Here is a 14800-nt window from a genome sequence, read left to right on the forward strand (position 1 = left end):
TTTGTATAATAATCGAAACATTGACGGTTATGTAAATATAAGGAAATGGTTTTCCGGATTAAGGTCATGAGCTTTTTCAGACCAAGGATTTGACGCTATAATGTCACTATACAAATCTTAACAAATCCTTGTTCAGACGGAGCATAAATTATATATCTGCGGTCGGATATAGAAGATACATGCTACAGGCAAGTTTTTTAAGGATTTTTTTTTTAAATTCTGAGTAATCAGGGACTTTAGTATAGAAGGTCCCTGGATTAATATATCGGGGCCGTAAATTGCCTGGCCTGTAAGGGGAGGCATCATGCCGAGCGGAGCGAGGCAAATATTATTTTTGGACCCATTTTATGCAGAAAAAGATATTTTTTTCGGGCATTTTCCCTGTATGCAATGTATCTCCACAGAATCCACCACTTGTTAGATTTTTGCTACATTTCATAAATAAGCGCCTTGAATATATTGAATACAGTTATAACGCAGAGTTAGGGGACGGTTGGGATCCCGCTAACATGTTTAACCCCGACACACTCTGTATGTATGTGCCTGTCCCAAGTCAGGAGCCTGTAATTCAGTGGTTTTGGTTTGGTGATGTGTAACATATTTGTTTTTCGTTCATTTTTTTGCACATAAATTAGGCCGATTAGTTTTCCCGACGTTTGAATTGTTTTACATTTGTCATTTCGGGGCCTTTTATAATTGAACATTTGGTATGGGCTTTGTTCATTGTTAAAGGCCGTGCAGTGACCTATAGTTGTTAATTTCTGTGTCATTTTGTCTCTTGTAGAGAGTTGTCTCATTGGCAATTATATACCACATCTTCTTTTTTATTTATATTAGATTGGGTGTGCCGTTAAAGTAAGATTCTTTTTACGCTTTATCCTGCTTTATGACTCTTCACAAGCTATTTTTACTTAGTTTAAGGGAAACAATTTGCGAACTTAAAATGCTTTTCTATGTTGTGTCTTCTGTGCTATTATGTGTCTGTTTGTCTTTTTATTTTTCTACCTATGAGTTTGACTTTCCCTGTGGTATCTTTCGTTCCTCTTTTTATGAAAGTATCCAATAAACAGAAAATGGGATCCATCGTCGACGGCAATTAACGCCTCAGGCATAATTGTGGGTAAACATTTGAATATCTATTTAGAGTCCGAGTAAGGACATATGTTAACCAAGAAGACAACCTGGTTACAAAAAGATTGGTTAATTAATTGATTTATTATTGGTGCTTAAACGCCAATTCCATCACTACTAGTTGTTTCGGTTTTTTTTTGTTGTTTTTTTTGTGTGTGCTGAAGCAGCTATAGAGCTCGAAGAGAACTGCCGCCGACCTTATTCGTGAAACTGTAAATCGTAGTCAAGGAAGATTGCAGTCGAACGTACATACCACGTACGTTCAGGATTCGAACTCACAACATATAATTACATTATAGATCATTATAGAAGTCTGATGAACTATTACACAAATCGCCCAACGAGGTCCCTTTCCAAACATGAAATCAATCTAGTTAAAAGAGCATCTGTTCACACAGAAATGTCTCTATCCTCAAATAGAGATGTAAATTAAGATAGCAATCTAGCAATATGAGTATTTTCTTTGTTAACAAACAATACAATCCAGCTACAAGAACATCTTTATAACAAGAAGACACTCTGGGTATATAAATAAAGGCAACAGTAGTATACCGCTGTTCAAACTCATAAATCCATGGACACAAAACAAAATCGGGGTAACAAACTAGAACTGAGGGAAACGCACCAAACATAAGAGGTGAACAACGACACAACACTACATGTAACACACACAGAAACGGACCAAGCATCAGACAAAATCCCACGAGAATAACAAATATAACATCAAAACCAAATACATGAATATGGGATAGACAAGTACCGTGACACGTCTTATCGCAATGTGAATTTACACTCAAAAATAAGAGAAAATAAACGACGCAACGTTAAAATGTAACACACACAGAAACGAACTATAATATAACAATGGCCATATTCCTGACTTGGTACAGGACATTTTTTAAGGGAAAAAATGGTGGGTTGAACCTGGTTTTACATTATATAATGATTTATAATGATTAATATAAACCAAGAAGACAATTTAGCTATATGAACACTTAAGTAGATCACAGAAGGCTATAAGCTAGAACAATTGCACTGTAAACCCTGACCAAGAAGACAGCAGAAGGCTATATAAAGAACAACAGTTAACCAAGAAGGCAATATAACTTTAGAACAAAAGAAATGATTATTGATTTTGTTATCAATTTATTAAAAGCCAACTAGATATTTTTGTTATACGTACATTTGCGATTCAACAATCTGTCAATACCTATATTTTGACATTGCACAAGGTCGCGTTTTTGTCGTTGATAACGTCCTTACACTAAATATTCCAAATTAGTCTAATGAATACAACTTTCCATCGCACGGCCATCAACATAAAGCAAAGTACATGCCGCACACCGAGCCCCCCACCCCCTTTTTCATCTTGATCTGTAGAATGACAACAAGTTCATCTTTATAACAAAGTTTAAGAACAATTGAAAGCTATTTGTAATTCAACCAAACATCCAAAAACTCAAACTGTCAGGGCTTCAAATTACACTCACATATACATAGATCGTGATACCTAGAACAAAGTCTTTCCAATAATGACCCCAAGACAAAATAAATAATGTTGAAATATGAAATTGATATACGTATTTTTACAAATATTACTGTGTTTTTATCTTTTTTTTCAGTAAACTATGTTATTTGGTTGCATCATATACAGTGATTATCAATATTTAATCATAGATATGAATGATTTGTTTACTTATTGATAGCAAAGTTTTTATAGAAGTTACCAAACAAGAGTGGCCATTTACGTATGTGTATTAAAAGGTAAGGAACATAAATTATTGAAACAAATCTTAAATGATCAGTATTCCCATGCCCAACTATAATACTTTAGTACACAAAATGTACTTTTGTCTTGTACAGTACGGACGTATATTCTTATGCGACTGTATGTCATCACTCGACCCTTATTGTTTATATACTTTATGTAGTAATGTACATGTGACCATGTTTCAACATTTATTGCTGATTATCTAGAAATATTGGTCGAAAGAACATACACGGTGGTAGGGTTCCAACCTCCGACCCCTGGATCCGCCAATGTACAGTACCTTTTTTAAAACACGAAACTATAATTGTTAAAAAACAGTTAACACTTGATTTCTTACAAATCTATTTCTGCAACTTTTTTTATGTTTGATTATAAGAATAAGATTAGAATAAGAATAAGAATTGTATTAGTCTAAAATCCAAACAATAGGATTGTTACTAAAATACAAAACAAAAACAAACAAACAGACAGGCATATTAATTACAAAACGATAGACATTAAACACTACAAACATGTAGCATTGAAAGAAAAACAAAAATATAGATTATTAATATTAATTATAATACTATTTTTTACAGCATGCCTCCTCTTTAAAATTATCAATTCAAATATCATGCTTATATATAACATTATAAGTTGAGCCATCAATTACACAGTTCATATATTGACATTATAATTGTTTCTCTCGTTATACATTTCACTTATGTAGTTAACAATGATAAGTAAAATATCACATTCTTCGCAGGAAAATATAAAATCAAATTTGTTTTCTTCACTCATTGAATTAAAACTGGGGACAATACTAGAAATTTGAAATATGCTTTATATAGTGTTACCTTTGTCATGTGGTTGAAGCTGTGAAAATTCCTTCTCTTAGTCATGAATCACGTTCAATAATGACTTAATTAAACCATTTGCATATGTTTACAAAGTAACAATACGCACTTGTCATAATCAAGCAAGTATGTGAAAAATTATATCATTATGATTCAATATCATCAAATGGATCGCTCTTCCTGAACATGTATGAAATATTTCCCACTTGACGTTAAGCAACCAACAATCAATCAATCTAGTACTTTGAATAGTTTACCGCTGAAAATTATTTAAGCCGAAAAACGGCTGGGGGGGGGGGAGCATTTCATAAACTCATGACTATCATTTTCTATTTCTGTTTTGCTTATGTTTCAAACTTTTAATACCTCTATTCCCAAAAAAGCATCTCTGTACTGTTTTTCTGAGCTATACAATTAAAGTTAATACAATATAGAGGTTCAACATTTAAGATTTAATGTTTGTTTTTATTTCATTAGGATAAAACTGAATATGAAGAACCAGTATATTTTATTATTCGTAACTTTAATCCTTATGGTAAGTTTGTAAAATATTTTTCTTTTTGGACACAAAATCGTATATGAGATTCTTTTTTTTTTGTGTATTGCATTGTTATAATATAGGGTTATTGCACGAATATTGGGGAATATTGTCCCGAGTAGAATTTTATATTGCCCGAGCTTGCGAGTGCAATATATGTTCTACGAGGGACAATATTCCCCAATATTCATGCAATAACCCTTTTATTGTATAGCAATATAATATTTGAAAGTAAAAATTGGTTTAAACTAAGATTTAAACGTTAATGACGTCATGAATTTTGAAGATTTATTGCACTAGTGCAATATTAGAATTTATTGCACGCCAGCTTTTGGTTACATTCTGTGGGAAATATTATATTGCTATACAATAATACAAGTTGTTATAAAGAAAGGTAGGGACGTTGCGCACGATATTGGTGTCACTTTGGAAATATGGGTTAGATGGCGGGTTATTCAAATTCAAGCTCTTATCCTATACAATAAATAGCCATGTTATGCATATCATTCGAAAGGAAATAAACCATAGAAATCAATAACATAGATGAATTTGTGCTTTGTCTATTTCTTAATGAAAAAATTTGCTCATTTCGATGCCTATAACGTCATTTTAAGGGTGTCCCGCCGTTACAATTTTGTTTTATGTGCGTCTTTGAAATCCCAGAGCGGATTCATTAGTAAGTAAAATGGTTTAAAATTTTACAACTATATTGTATACATTTAACGTTAAATGAAGTAATAGACGTTTTTAACTATAAGATAAGGAAGATCGTCAGAAAAGTTTAAACAAAAAAGAGAAAAAATGTCCCAATTTGCTGCTCAACCCGTAAAAAAACTTTCTGTCTTCAATTTCATAATATATAACATACGAAAATGGATTTTAATAATATCAGAAAAATTATACATGTTCCGAAGAAGCTATCTGAAGTCATCATTATGTAACTGCGGTCTTATTTTAAAAACATCGTCATTTTTCCCGTGTCCAATAAAATGTCCCGATGGACAAAATAACACAAAGAATAATTCAGAGGCTTTTTATCAAACGAAATTCTACTATATCTCAAATTTTTATCACCTTTTAACTGATATGAATGGAAAATACATTTATTTTCCTTTAAAATGATATTATATGTACTTGTGTTTGAGTTGCAGGTAGAAAATCCGAAACGATCTAAGATGTCCAATGAAATGTCCCCGTAACCGTTATTTGACGTTCGTGTTTTAATAACGTTATTTAAACTGTTATACGACTTTTCTTGCATATTTGGCATAACATAATTTAATGAAATGGTCTGATCTATATAAAATAAAGTTCTCATTTAATATGCATTAAAATGTAGATCTGCATTGTTTCAAGGATATAAGATGTTTAAATATTTAACTGGGATACTCCATAAAGACAAGGCCCCTGAGCTACATGTATAAGTATAACAAAGAGAAAACTTACTTATGACCACACTATAAAAGCAAGATACATTTAAAAAGGAAATGCAAACAAAACTGAAATTATAATTATCCTCCTCAGCCAGATAGTATCTGTAATTTCTAGCATTGCTATTAAAAAATTCGAAGCTATACACATGAATGAAAATTCTCACAATAAATCTTATGAGAAAGAGTACTCATAAGTCATGAACATTTCAGTAAAACGTGCAATCATTTTTTGTTTTTGTTGCATCGACTCATTTAACAAAACGTTTTATCAGAGAAATACTCGTATGCCATAAAATTACAGTATAGCTATACTGTGAGTACATCTACCTAGCAATGTGTATGAACAATACGGTTATTACTGTAGAAGTAGTGTGACGGAATGAAGTTTATTTTCTCGAATCTCCAACAGAACTGCCTGGTAAATAGGCATGTATATGAAAATTAAAACTTTTCCGTTTTACCATTATTTGAGAAAGAACGAAAGAGAGAGAGAGAGAGAGAGTAGTTGTCCGATATAAATGATGGATGGCACACAAACATGTAGCAGCTAGCTCTAAGGTATTCGTTTACAGACACTCCAAACTCATTCGAGAAAGAAAAAAATAACAAATCAATCTTTTGTGTGCAAATGTTTTTTGTTGTTGTGTAAAGTAGATCTTTTTTATCTTCACAAAACGCCACAAAACATAGCTTGAATATTGATTCTTACATCGCGATGACCGTGAGGGGATTAATTCCGATGTATTGTTGCATAGAGATTTGACTTTCATTTTTGACTGGTAACCGATCGTATAAATACGCGGATATCATCGAGTGCAAAATAACATATCTTATCGCTTGTTATAAATTCATTTCTGCAATGAATACTCATAAAAACGGAAATTAATAATACAAAGATATTGTGTCGTTTGAAATATTTATATGCATTAAAATCTATGCACACGTACAAAAGAAATGTGTTAACGCATGCGGAAGAATATCACAAGAAAGTTTTGTAGGAAATTATGAATGTCTACTCAAATCCAATCTATTGAAAAAATCGAATTGTGATTGAAGAGTGTCCACCATGCACGTGTGCTGCACTTTTATTAGAATCGTAGATTAGAATGATATACAACTGGATGAAAATTATACCTACATGTAACTGCTATATACAAATATTAATATAATATATAACAACACATCAGAGTATACTGATTTGTATCACCACAATATAATAGATATGAAAGCAGTGAAGTTGAATTCCCTGTCATTTATTCGTCATCCACGCAGGAACTTTTCTCAGAAAAAAATACATAAATCTCAGTTTCAGGTATAGAAATGTGATTTTTTTCTGAGACAAGTGCTTGTGACCACGCACAAGAACTTGCGGTCATCCGATGTTCAGTACTTCAGTACTTTGATTATACTTGTAAAACAATGTAAACTCAAACCAAAAAAGATTAAAACCGAAAACATAAAAATAATCGTTTGGAAACGGTTTTTTTCAAAAGTCAAAGAAGATTTAGTGTAAACCGATATACTCTGGTATATGTTGAAAATGGAAGCGCTGAACCAAAAATAACCAATAGTATATAATAAAGTATTAAAAAGAAGATGCGGCCGTATGACGAGACAAACTTCCATTAAAGACCAATTAACAATTTCTATAGGTTTCTCTATTGCAATCAAATATGAGCAAAACCCGTACCGTATAGTCAGCTATAAAAGACCCTTAAATGACAAATGTAAAACAATTCAAACGAGAAAACTAACGGCCTAATGTACAAAATGTGTAAATTCCTACATAACATAATTTTCTTAATCATTTGGTAAAACAACCCTGATTTAAAAATTGTAATCAATGAAAACATTAAATATCTTCTTTTAAAAAAAATAGTTTTCACCCCGACCATCTTTAAATTATTGAAAGTTGGCAACGGCAGCATAAGAGCACGTATTTCTTTTTCAAACTTGATGAACATTTTTTTTATAAAGCTTTTCGTTTAATAGAGATTTTTGTCAAAAATATTCTATTTTTAACGTTTTCCATGAAATCGTGGTTGATGTTAAGATTGTGGTCTTACTTAAACGTTAAAATAAATAATATGCATTATAATGTAAGTATAAGTCACTGCTTAAGGTTATAAGCAAAGACAGCCAATGTGATATGTTGTAAGCACGCTCGTCCTAAGAGTAAAGAGATTCGCCTCAGATTTGTCCTGCATTTGTTTCACTCATAGTGTCAAACTAAGTTTGAATGTTTTAAAACATTGAAGACAAAAAAGCGCCAAAAATATGTACAAAACAGACTCTTTCGTTCATTTCTTTTACAAAAATTAGGGAGTTAGTTTTCTCGTCTTAATTGTTTTACGTTGTCATTTCGGGGCCTTTTATGGCAGACTATGCGGTATGGGCTTTGCTTTTGAATGCCGTACAGTGACCTATAGTTGTTAATTTCTGTGTCATTTTGGTCTCTTGTAGAGAGTTGTCTCATTTGCAATCATAACACATCTTCTTTTTATATATTTCATCATTTAACAAGACATTAAATTGTTATTTTGTGTTATTGTTGCATCTATAATTCTTCGCAAAAATTAAAAATTTGTTCATGTATTTTTGTTCAAATTTAACGGAATTTTGTATTTGCACCGCCTTAAAAAAAATAAAACCATATAAAGAAGCAACTTCGAAAATCTCTGTACTTTAAGCTGCATTTCACATGAGTAGAATATAAGGTCAACGTTTGAAACTTTCCGTGGAACAACGTCAAAATCGTCGTTTTATTAGCAACGTCGTGTAACGCTAAGTGGCACCAATACCGTGCGTAACGTCAGGATAAAATGTCCATCATTACATGAACTTCTCGAAAATGATGTATAGATTATATCACTTTTATATGAAAGATAAATATACGAACTTCTATATGTCATTTGGTCTCTGGTGGCGAGTTGTCTCATTGGGAATTATACCACATATTCTTTTTCTATTATTATTATGCTCAGTGGTATGATATCATGGCTCGCTTCTTTTAAAAGAAAAAGAAAAAAAAACCAAACAAACGTAGAGACCTTGTAAGAAGTTGATAACATAAAGTACATCCATTCGTTTTTAAAGTATTTCAATCTTTTTCAACCTCTAAGCTTGTGGTTGTATTAGTCTGTTTTGAGGATTCCTTTTATAATTTTATGTACTAGTATAACCTTTTCGATCGATTAATTTGCAAGGCTTTATTACACAATAATGTTAAATTAATGGGGTTTTTTTCACATTTTATTTCAACATAAAGTCATTAACAGTGGATGCAAAGGTAATGCTGAAAACTGTGAAGGCAAATCCTAAAACGACGACTCTGGTACATCCAACAGCAAAGATGCCAGAAAATCCATCTACAAACGCAACAATTTCGCATACCACAAATACCTCAACTTTACATAACACAAAACCATCAGTATCTCCTACTACAACTACACCAACGTCACCTCCCACCAAGAGGACAACAGTTCCTTCGACTACAAAGCAACCAACGTTACCTTCAGCAAAGTCGACAACAGTTTCTCCTGCTACAAAGCAACGAACGGTACCTTCAACAAATTTGACAACAGTTTCTCCTACTACAAAACAACCAACGTTACCTTCAACAAATTTGACAACAGTTTCTCCTACTACAAAGCAACCAACGGTACCTTCAACAAATTTGACAACAGTTTCTCCTACTACAAATAAACCAACGTTACCTTCAGCCAAGTCGACAACAGTTTCTCCTACTACAAATAAACCAACGTTTCCTCCCACAAAGCCATCAGTAACTACACCAACGTTATCTACCACAAAGCCACCAGTAACTACACCAACGTTATCTACCACAAAGCCACCAGTAACGACACCACCGTTATCTACCACAAAGTCACCAGTAACGACACCACCGTTATCTACCACAAAGTCACCAGTAACGACACCAACGTTATCTACCACAAAGTCACCAGTAACGACACCAACGTTATCTACCACAAAGTCACCAGTAACGACACCAACGTTATCTACCACAAAGCCACCAGTAACGACACCAACGTTATCTACCACAAAGCCACCAGTAACGACACCAACGTTATCTACCACAAAGTCACCAGTAACGACACCACCGTTATCTACCACAAAGTCACCAGTAACGACACCACCGTTATCTACCACAAAGTCACCAGTAACGACACCACCGTTATCTACCACAAAGTCACCAGTAACGACACCACCGTTATCTACCACAAAGCCACCAGTAACGACACCAGCGTTATCTACCACAAAGTCACCAGTAACGACACCACCGTTATCTACCACAAAGTCACCAGTAACGACACCACCGTTATCTACCGCAAAGTCACCAGTAACGACACCAACGTTATCTACCACAAAGTCACCAGCAACGACACCAACGTTATCTACCACAAAGCCACCAATAACGACACCAACGTTATCTACAACAAAGCCACCAGTAACTACACCAACGTTATCTACCACAGCTACACCAAAATCTTCTCCTACTCCAAAGACATCCGTATCTACTACCTTAAAATCATCAACTTCAACTACTAGTACCACAGAGACTACACCTGTCCATAATTCAACTAAAAGAAAAGATAACTTAATGACAACAACTCCACTTGGTCCACTTAGTAGTAAACCATCAAAAGACAGTAAGTATATGAATAACTGTAACAAATATGTAAGGGATTGTTCTATTGTATGCTAAGTATCTAGAATGACGAAAAAACACACAACTACGCATGTTTACTTATTAGGATGTGTTTTCGTTATACTAAACAGATAATATTAATAAATAATGGTTAAGTCCAACAAATTTCACCCAGAAACGTATTAGAAATATACACTTTCGTATGCATTTGTACACTAGTGTTCATGAAGCTATTCCCTTTTGAATGATTGTCCTGTGTATGTCATATCTGGGTTTTTTTTCAGCTGGTTGAGTTGTTGCTGCTATATCCTTGCAGTTTCTGTTATTTTTTTTAATTTAATTCATTTATTAAAACAACGTGCTTATTGACTCAAGGGAAAAAGGGTGGGGCGTGCTTGGGTTTTTGCAGAAACATTTCTATTGCTGAAGATGTGTCTATCTTTAGCTGTCTTTGCATGCTAGTAGTGTCGTTGGTTGTGTGGGATTTTGACGAGGGGTCGAACAGACCTCATTTTACGAAATGTAAGGGGGGTTAAAACAAATGATGTGCATGTTTTCTAAAATAAAATACGACACTAGGGTATCAAGGTTTTACGACTGTTAAAATTTGTGTTATTCCTTCGCTGTGTTTCCAAACTAACAAAACATAAGAAATCAATATTACGTATACAGCACACTTTGAGTTTCATCAACAACGTCAAACTTGGTTATTGTCAATAAGTACATTAAAAAAATATGTTCTACGGCAGCCCAAATATTAACTAAAAAACTTACCTCTCCCAAAGTTTCATTCGTTATAAGAGGGTACGTATATGGTCTTCATTTCAGTATTGTTTATATTTTGGGGGAATTTTTATCTCTATACTTTTTGTGTGTGTCATGATGCATGCGTCTTATGTAGACGAAAAGCGCGTCTGGCGTATTAAATTATAATCCTGGTACCTTTATTAACTATTTACACCACTGGGTCGATGCCAATGCTGGTGGACGTTTCGTCCCCGATGGTATCACCAGCCCAGTAGTCAGCACTTCGGTATTGACATGAATATCAATTTATATATGGTAATTTTTATAAATTTCCTGTTTACAAAACTTTGAATTTTTCGAATAACTAAGGATTTTTTTATCCAAGGAATAGATTCATTTTTTTACATAAATAAGGCCGTTAGTTTTCTCGTTTGAATTGTTTTACATTGTCTTATCGGGGCCTTTTATAGCTGACTATGCGGTATGGGCTTTGCTCATTGTTGAAGGCCGTACGGTGACCTATAGTTTTTAATGTCTGTGTCATTTTGGTCTTTTGTGGATAGTTGTCTCATTGGCAATCATACCACATCTTCTTTTTTTTTTTTATATTAGCCGTATTTGAAACAACTTTTTGGAATGTAAGGTCCTCAATGCTGTTCAACTTTGTAATTGTTAGGCTTTATAACTATTTTGATCTGAGCGTCACTGATGAGTATTATGTAGACGAAACGCGCGTCTTGTGTATTAAATTATAATCCAGGTACCTTTGATAACTTATCATAGCACTTATTCCATTTTCTTTTACATTCGTTATATTTAGCTAGCAAATATTCTCTTTTCTTGTCATATTATTTTCCCATATTTCTCCTGTCCCATTTTACTTTGGCCATTATTTTCTTTTTCGTCAACCCCATCCAGGCTCTTGTATTGCATGCAAATAAACATTTTGCTTCACCTTTGTACCACTTGAAATTGCAGATAGTATTTTAGTTACAGTAGCCGTGTCAACGACATGTATAGCTGTGTTCATTGTAATAGTTATAATAGTAATATTGCATCTACGAAAACAAGGCAAACGAGAAAAGTGAGTAGTTTACATATGACGTGTAGCTGGTGTCATTGTAATAGTTATAATAGTAATATTGCATCTACGAAAACAAGGAAACGAGAAACTGAAGTGAATAGATAACAAATGACATGTGTAGCTGTTTTTTTTTTCGTAATAGTTATAATAGTGATATTTCATCTACGAAAACAAGTAACGTGAGTATATTACATTTAGCATGTGTAGCTGTTTTCATTGTAATAGCTATAATAATGTTAGCCTAAGATATTGTCTCCGCATTGCATGACAGTAGCCTATCGACGAAGTATTAGATTGGGTCAGGATGCCAGGCTATATTAATGCTACTGTTACATCTACGAAAACAAGGCAAACGAGAAAAGTTATTAGAAAGCATATGATATGTGTTGCTGTTTTCATTGCAGTAGTTATAAAAGTAACATTGCATCTACGAAAACAAGATAAACGAGAGGAAAAGTTATTAGGAAGCATATTAATTATAATAGTAATGTTGCATCTACGAAAACTTGACAAACGAGTGAGTTGGGAGATTACATGTGGTGCCATGTGTAGCTGTTTTCATTGTAATAGCTATAATAATGTTACATCTACGAAAACAAGATGAACGTGAAAAGTAATTAGGAAGCATATGATTTGACATTTTATGTAGCTGTTTTCATTGTAATATTTATAATAGTAATATTGCATCTGCGAAAACAAGTCAAACTAGAAAAGTGGGTAGATTAAATGTAGTGACATGTGTAGCTGTGTTCATTGTTATTACATCTACAAAAACAAAGCAAACAAGAAAAGTTATTAGAAAGCATATGATATTTGAAGCTGTTTTCTATGTAATAGCTAAAATAATAATGTTTCACCTGCAAAAACAAGATAATGAGAAAAGTGATTAGGTTATTTGCCGGGCTTACTGACTCAAGAGTTATGTCATCATAGTCTGTCATCCATTACGTAATGTATTAAATGTTATTGTATTGTAGACAAATGTACCTGTCTCGTCTAGACTATATAGATGATGACAGTGATGATGAACTGATAACCAGTATGGAACCAGTAGATGTTTTTGTTAACAGTAACGAACCAACATTTGTTTACACAAACCAAAACCAGGGACCAGTAGTTACCTTCAAAAATGAGCAATACTGAAAACAAAACTACAACTGACTGAGATCTCTTTTATGTAAATTGTGTATGTGATGTTTTTTGCTTGGCTCTTTGTTTTTTTTATATTTTGTTTTGTTATTCTCTGTCAAAAGCACAGAGAATCATACTAAATATTTGATTGCCTATTACTGACTTTAATAAAAAGAACAGTTCCAAAATCCCCAAATTTTCCTGAATGCTTGATTTTTGGGCATTACAGTATATCAAAGTTAACTGTAATTGGATGCACTATAAGTAATATCCCTGTACAAAAAAAGATACGCTTAACATTTTTTGGTCAAGTTTATAAGAAACTTTGTGAACTTTTGTTTTTAATATGTATGTGTAATTTGCAAATTATTTTTAGAGAAATACTTTATTTTGTACATGAAATATAACTACATGTATTTTACTGTTTATTTATTTTCTATTCTTTGTTTATGCAAGAACAGTCAAATGACACTCTGATTTTTAAAATTTGGGTATCCTATGACATAACGAATCTAAGGAATATTCCCAAAAGAAAACCAAATTGACATCATAAAAGTTGACAGAGAATTTTCTCCCCTATCTACTAATAGCTTCCCAGCAAAAAGAAAACACAAACAGAGATTAAGTCTTTTTACCCCTCAATAAATGTTCAGTACTGTCAATCTCAAAGACATGATGTAACAAATTCCTCTATTTGTAAGACTTGAAAATATGTAGTTAAATCTAATAGTATTTAGATTTTTGCTTCAGACATCAACAAAAAGGGCACACTTTAATAAGTCCAGGATTGATGAAATGACATTAAACACATAAAAAAATTATAAAAAAAAGAAGAGTCAGGAAAGCCTCTTCCTAATGTGAAACAATGCTCATATGCCATTTCTGCTTTTGCCATGCTGTTATGCATAATCTTTTAAAGTGAGATATTGAATTTTTCTCAATTAGGTGCCTACCACAAATTCAAATGTATTTTGATTCCTTATCTGTAAAAAACAATTAATAAAATAAAATGTGCAATATTTCCAAATAGAACTTCTATTTATGTATTACAAGTTCATCAAACTAGATGATGCAAGACAAAAGTTGATGGAAAGATTTTTGGAAACAAATAATAATGCTGATGAATAGTATAACACTTTGTATAAGAACTAGCTTGGACCTAAGCAAACAGATAGCATGCACCACTAAAGCATGAAGTATACATAGGCGTAGCATGCCAAAAAATAATGGTACGGTTTCGGCAAATTATACATATGGGACACGAAGTGGCCCATCCAGCCTCGCATAGCGAGGCTGAATTACGGCAGGGAGTATGGGAGCCACTTAAGGCCCCCAGAAGCTCTGGAGTTTATAGCGTTAAAATCCTGCATTCAGAGTGTTTCCTGGCACTAAAATTTTTTTTTGAACAGCAGCATTTTTTACAAGACAATTTGAAAAAAATGAATATCTGTGTCTTGCGT

At 33.1% G+C, this 14800-nt stretch overlaps 1 protein-coding gene across 1 annotated transcript; it reads left to right on the forward strand.

Moving 5' to 3' along the window:
• Positions 1 to 2838: 2838 nt before the first annotated feature.
• Positions 2839 to 13759, forward strand: LOC143068958 (uncharacterized). The gene is made up of 5 exons (XM_076243366.1): positions 2839 to 2895; positions 4216 to 4273; positions 8978 to 10379; positions 12104 to 12209; positions 13187 to 13759. Exons 1-5 carry the CDS (start codon positions 2882 to 2884, stop codon positions 13350 to 13352), a joined length of 1746 nt encoding a protein of 581 aa, XP_076099481.1. The 5' UTR covers positions 2839 to 2881; the 3' UTR covers positions 13353 to 13759.
• Positions 13760 to 14800: the final 1041 nt, after the last annotated feature.

The sequence above is a fragment of the Mytilus galloprovincialis genome, chromosome 3, assembly GCF_965363235.1.
Source record: "Mytilus galloprovincialis chromosome 3, xbMytGall1.hap1.1, whole genome shotgun sequence".
NCBI classification, from domain to species: Eukaryota; Metazoa; Mollusca; class Bivalvia; order Mytilida; family Mytilidae; genus Mytilus; species Mytilus galloprovincialis.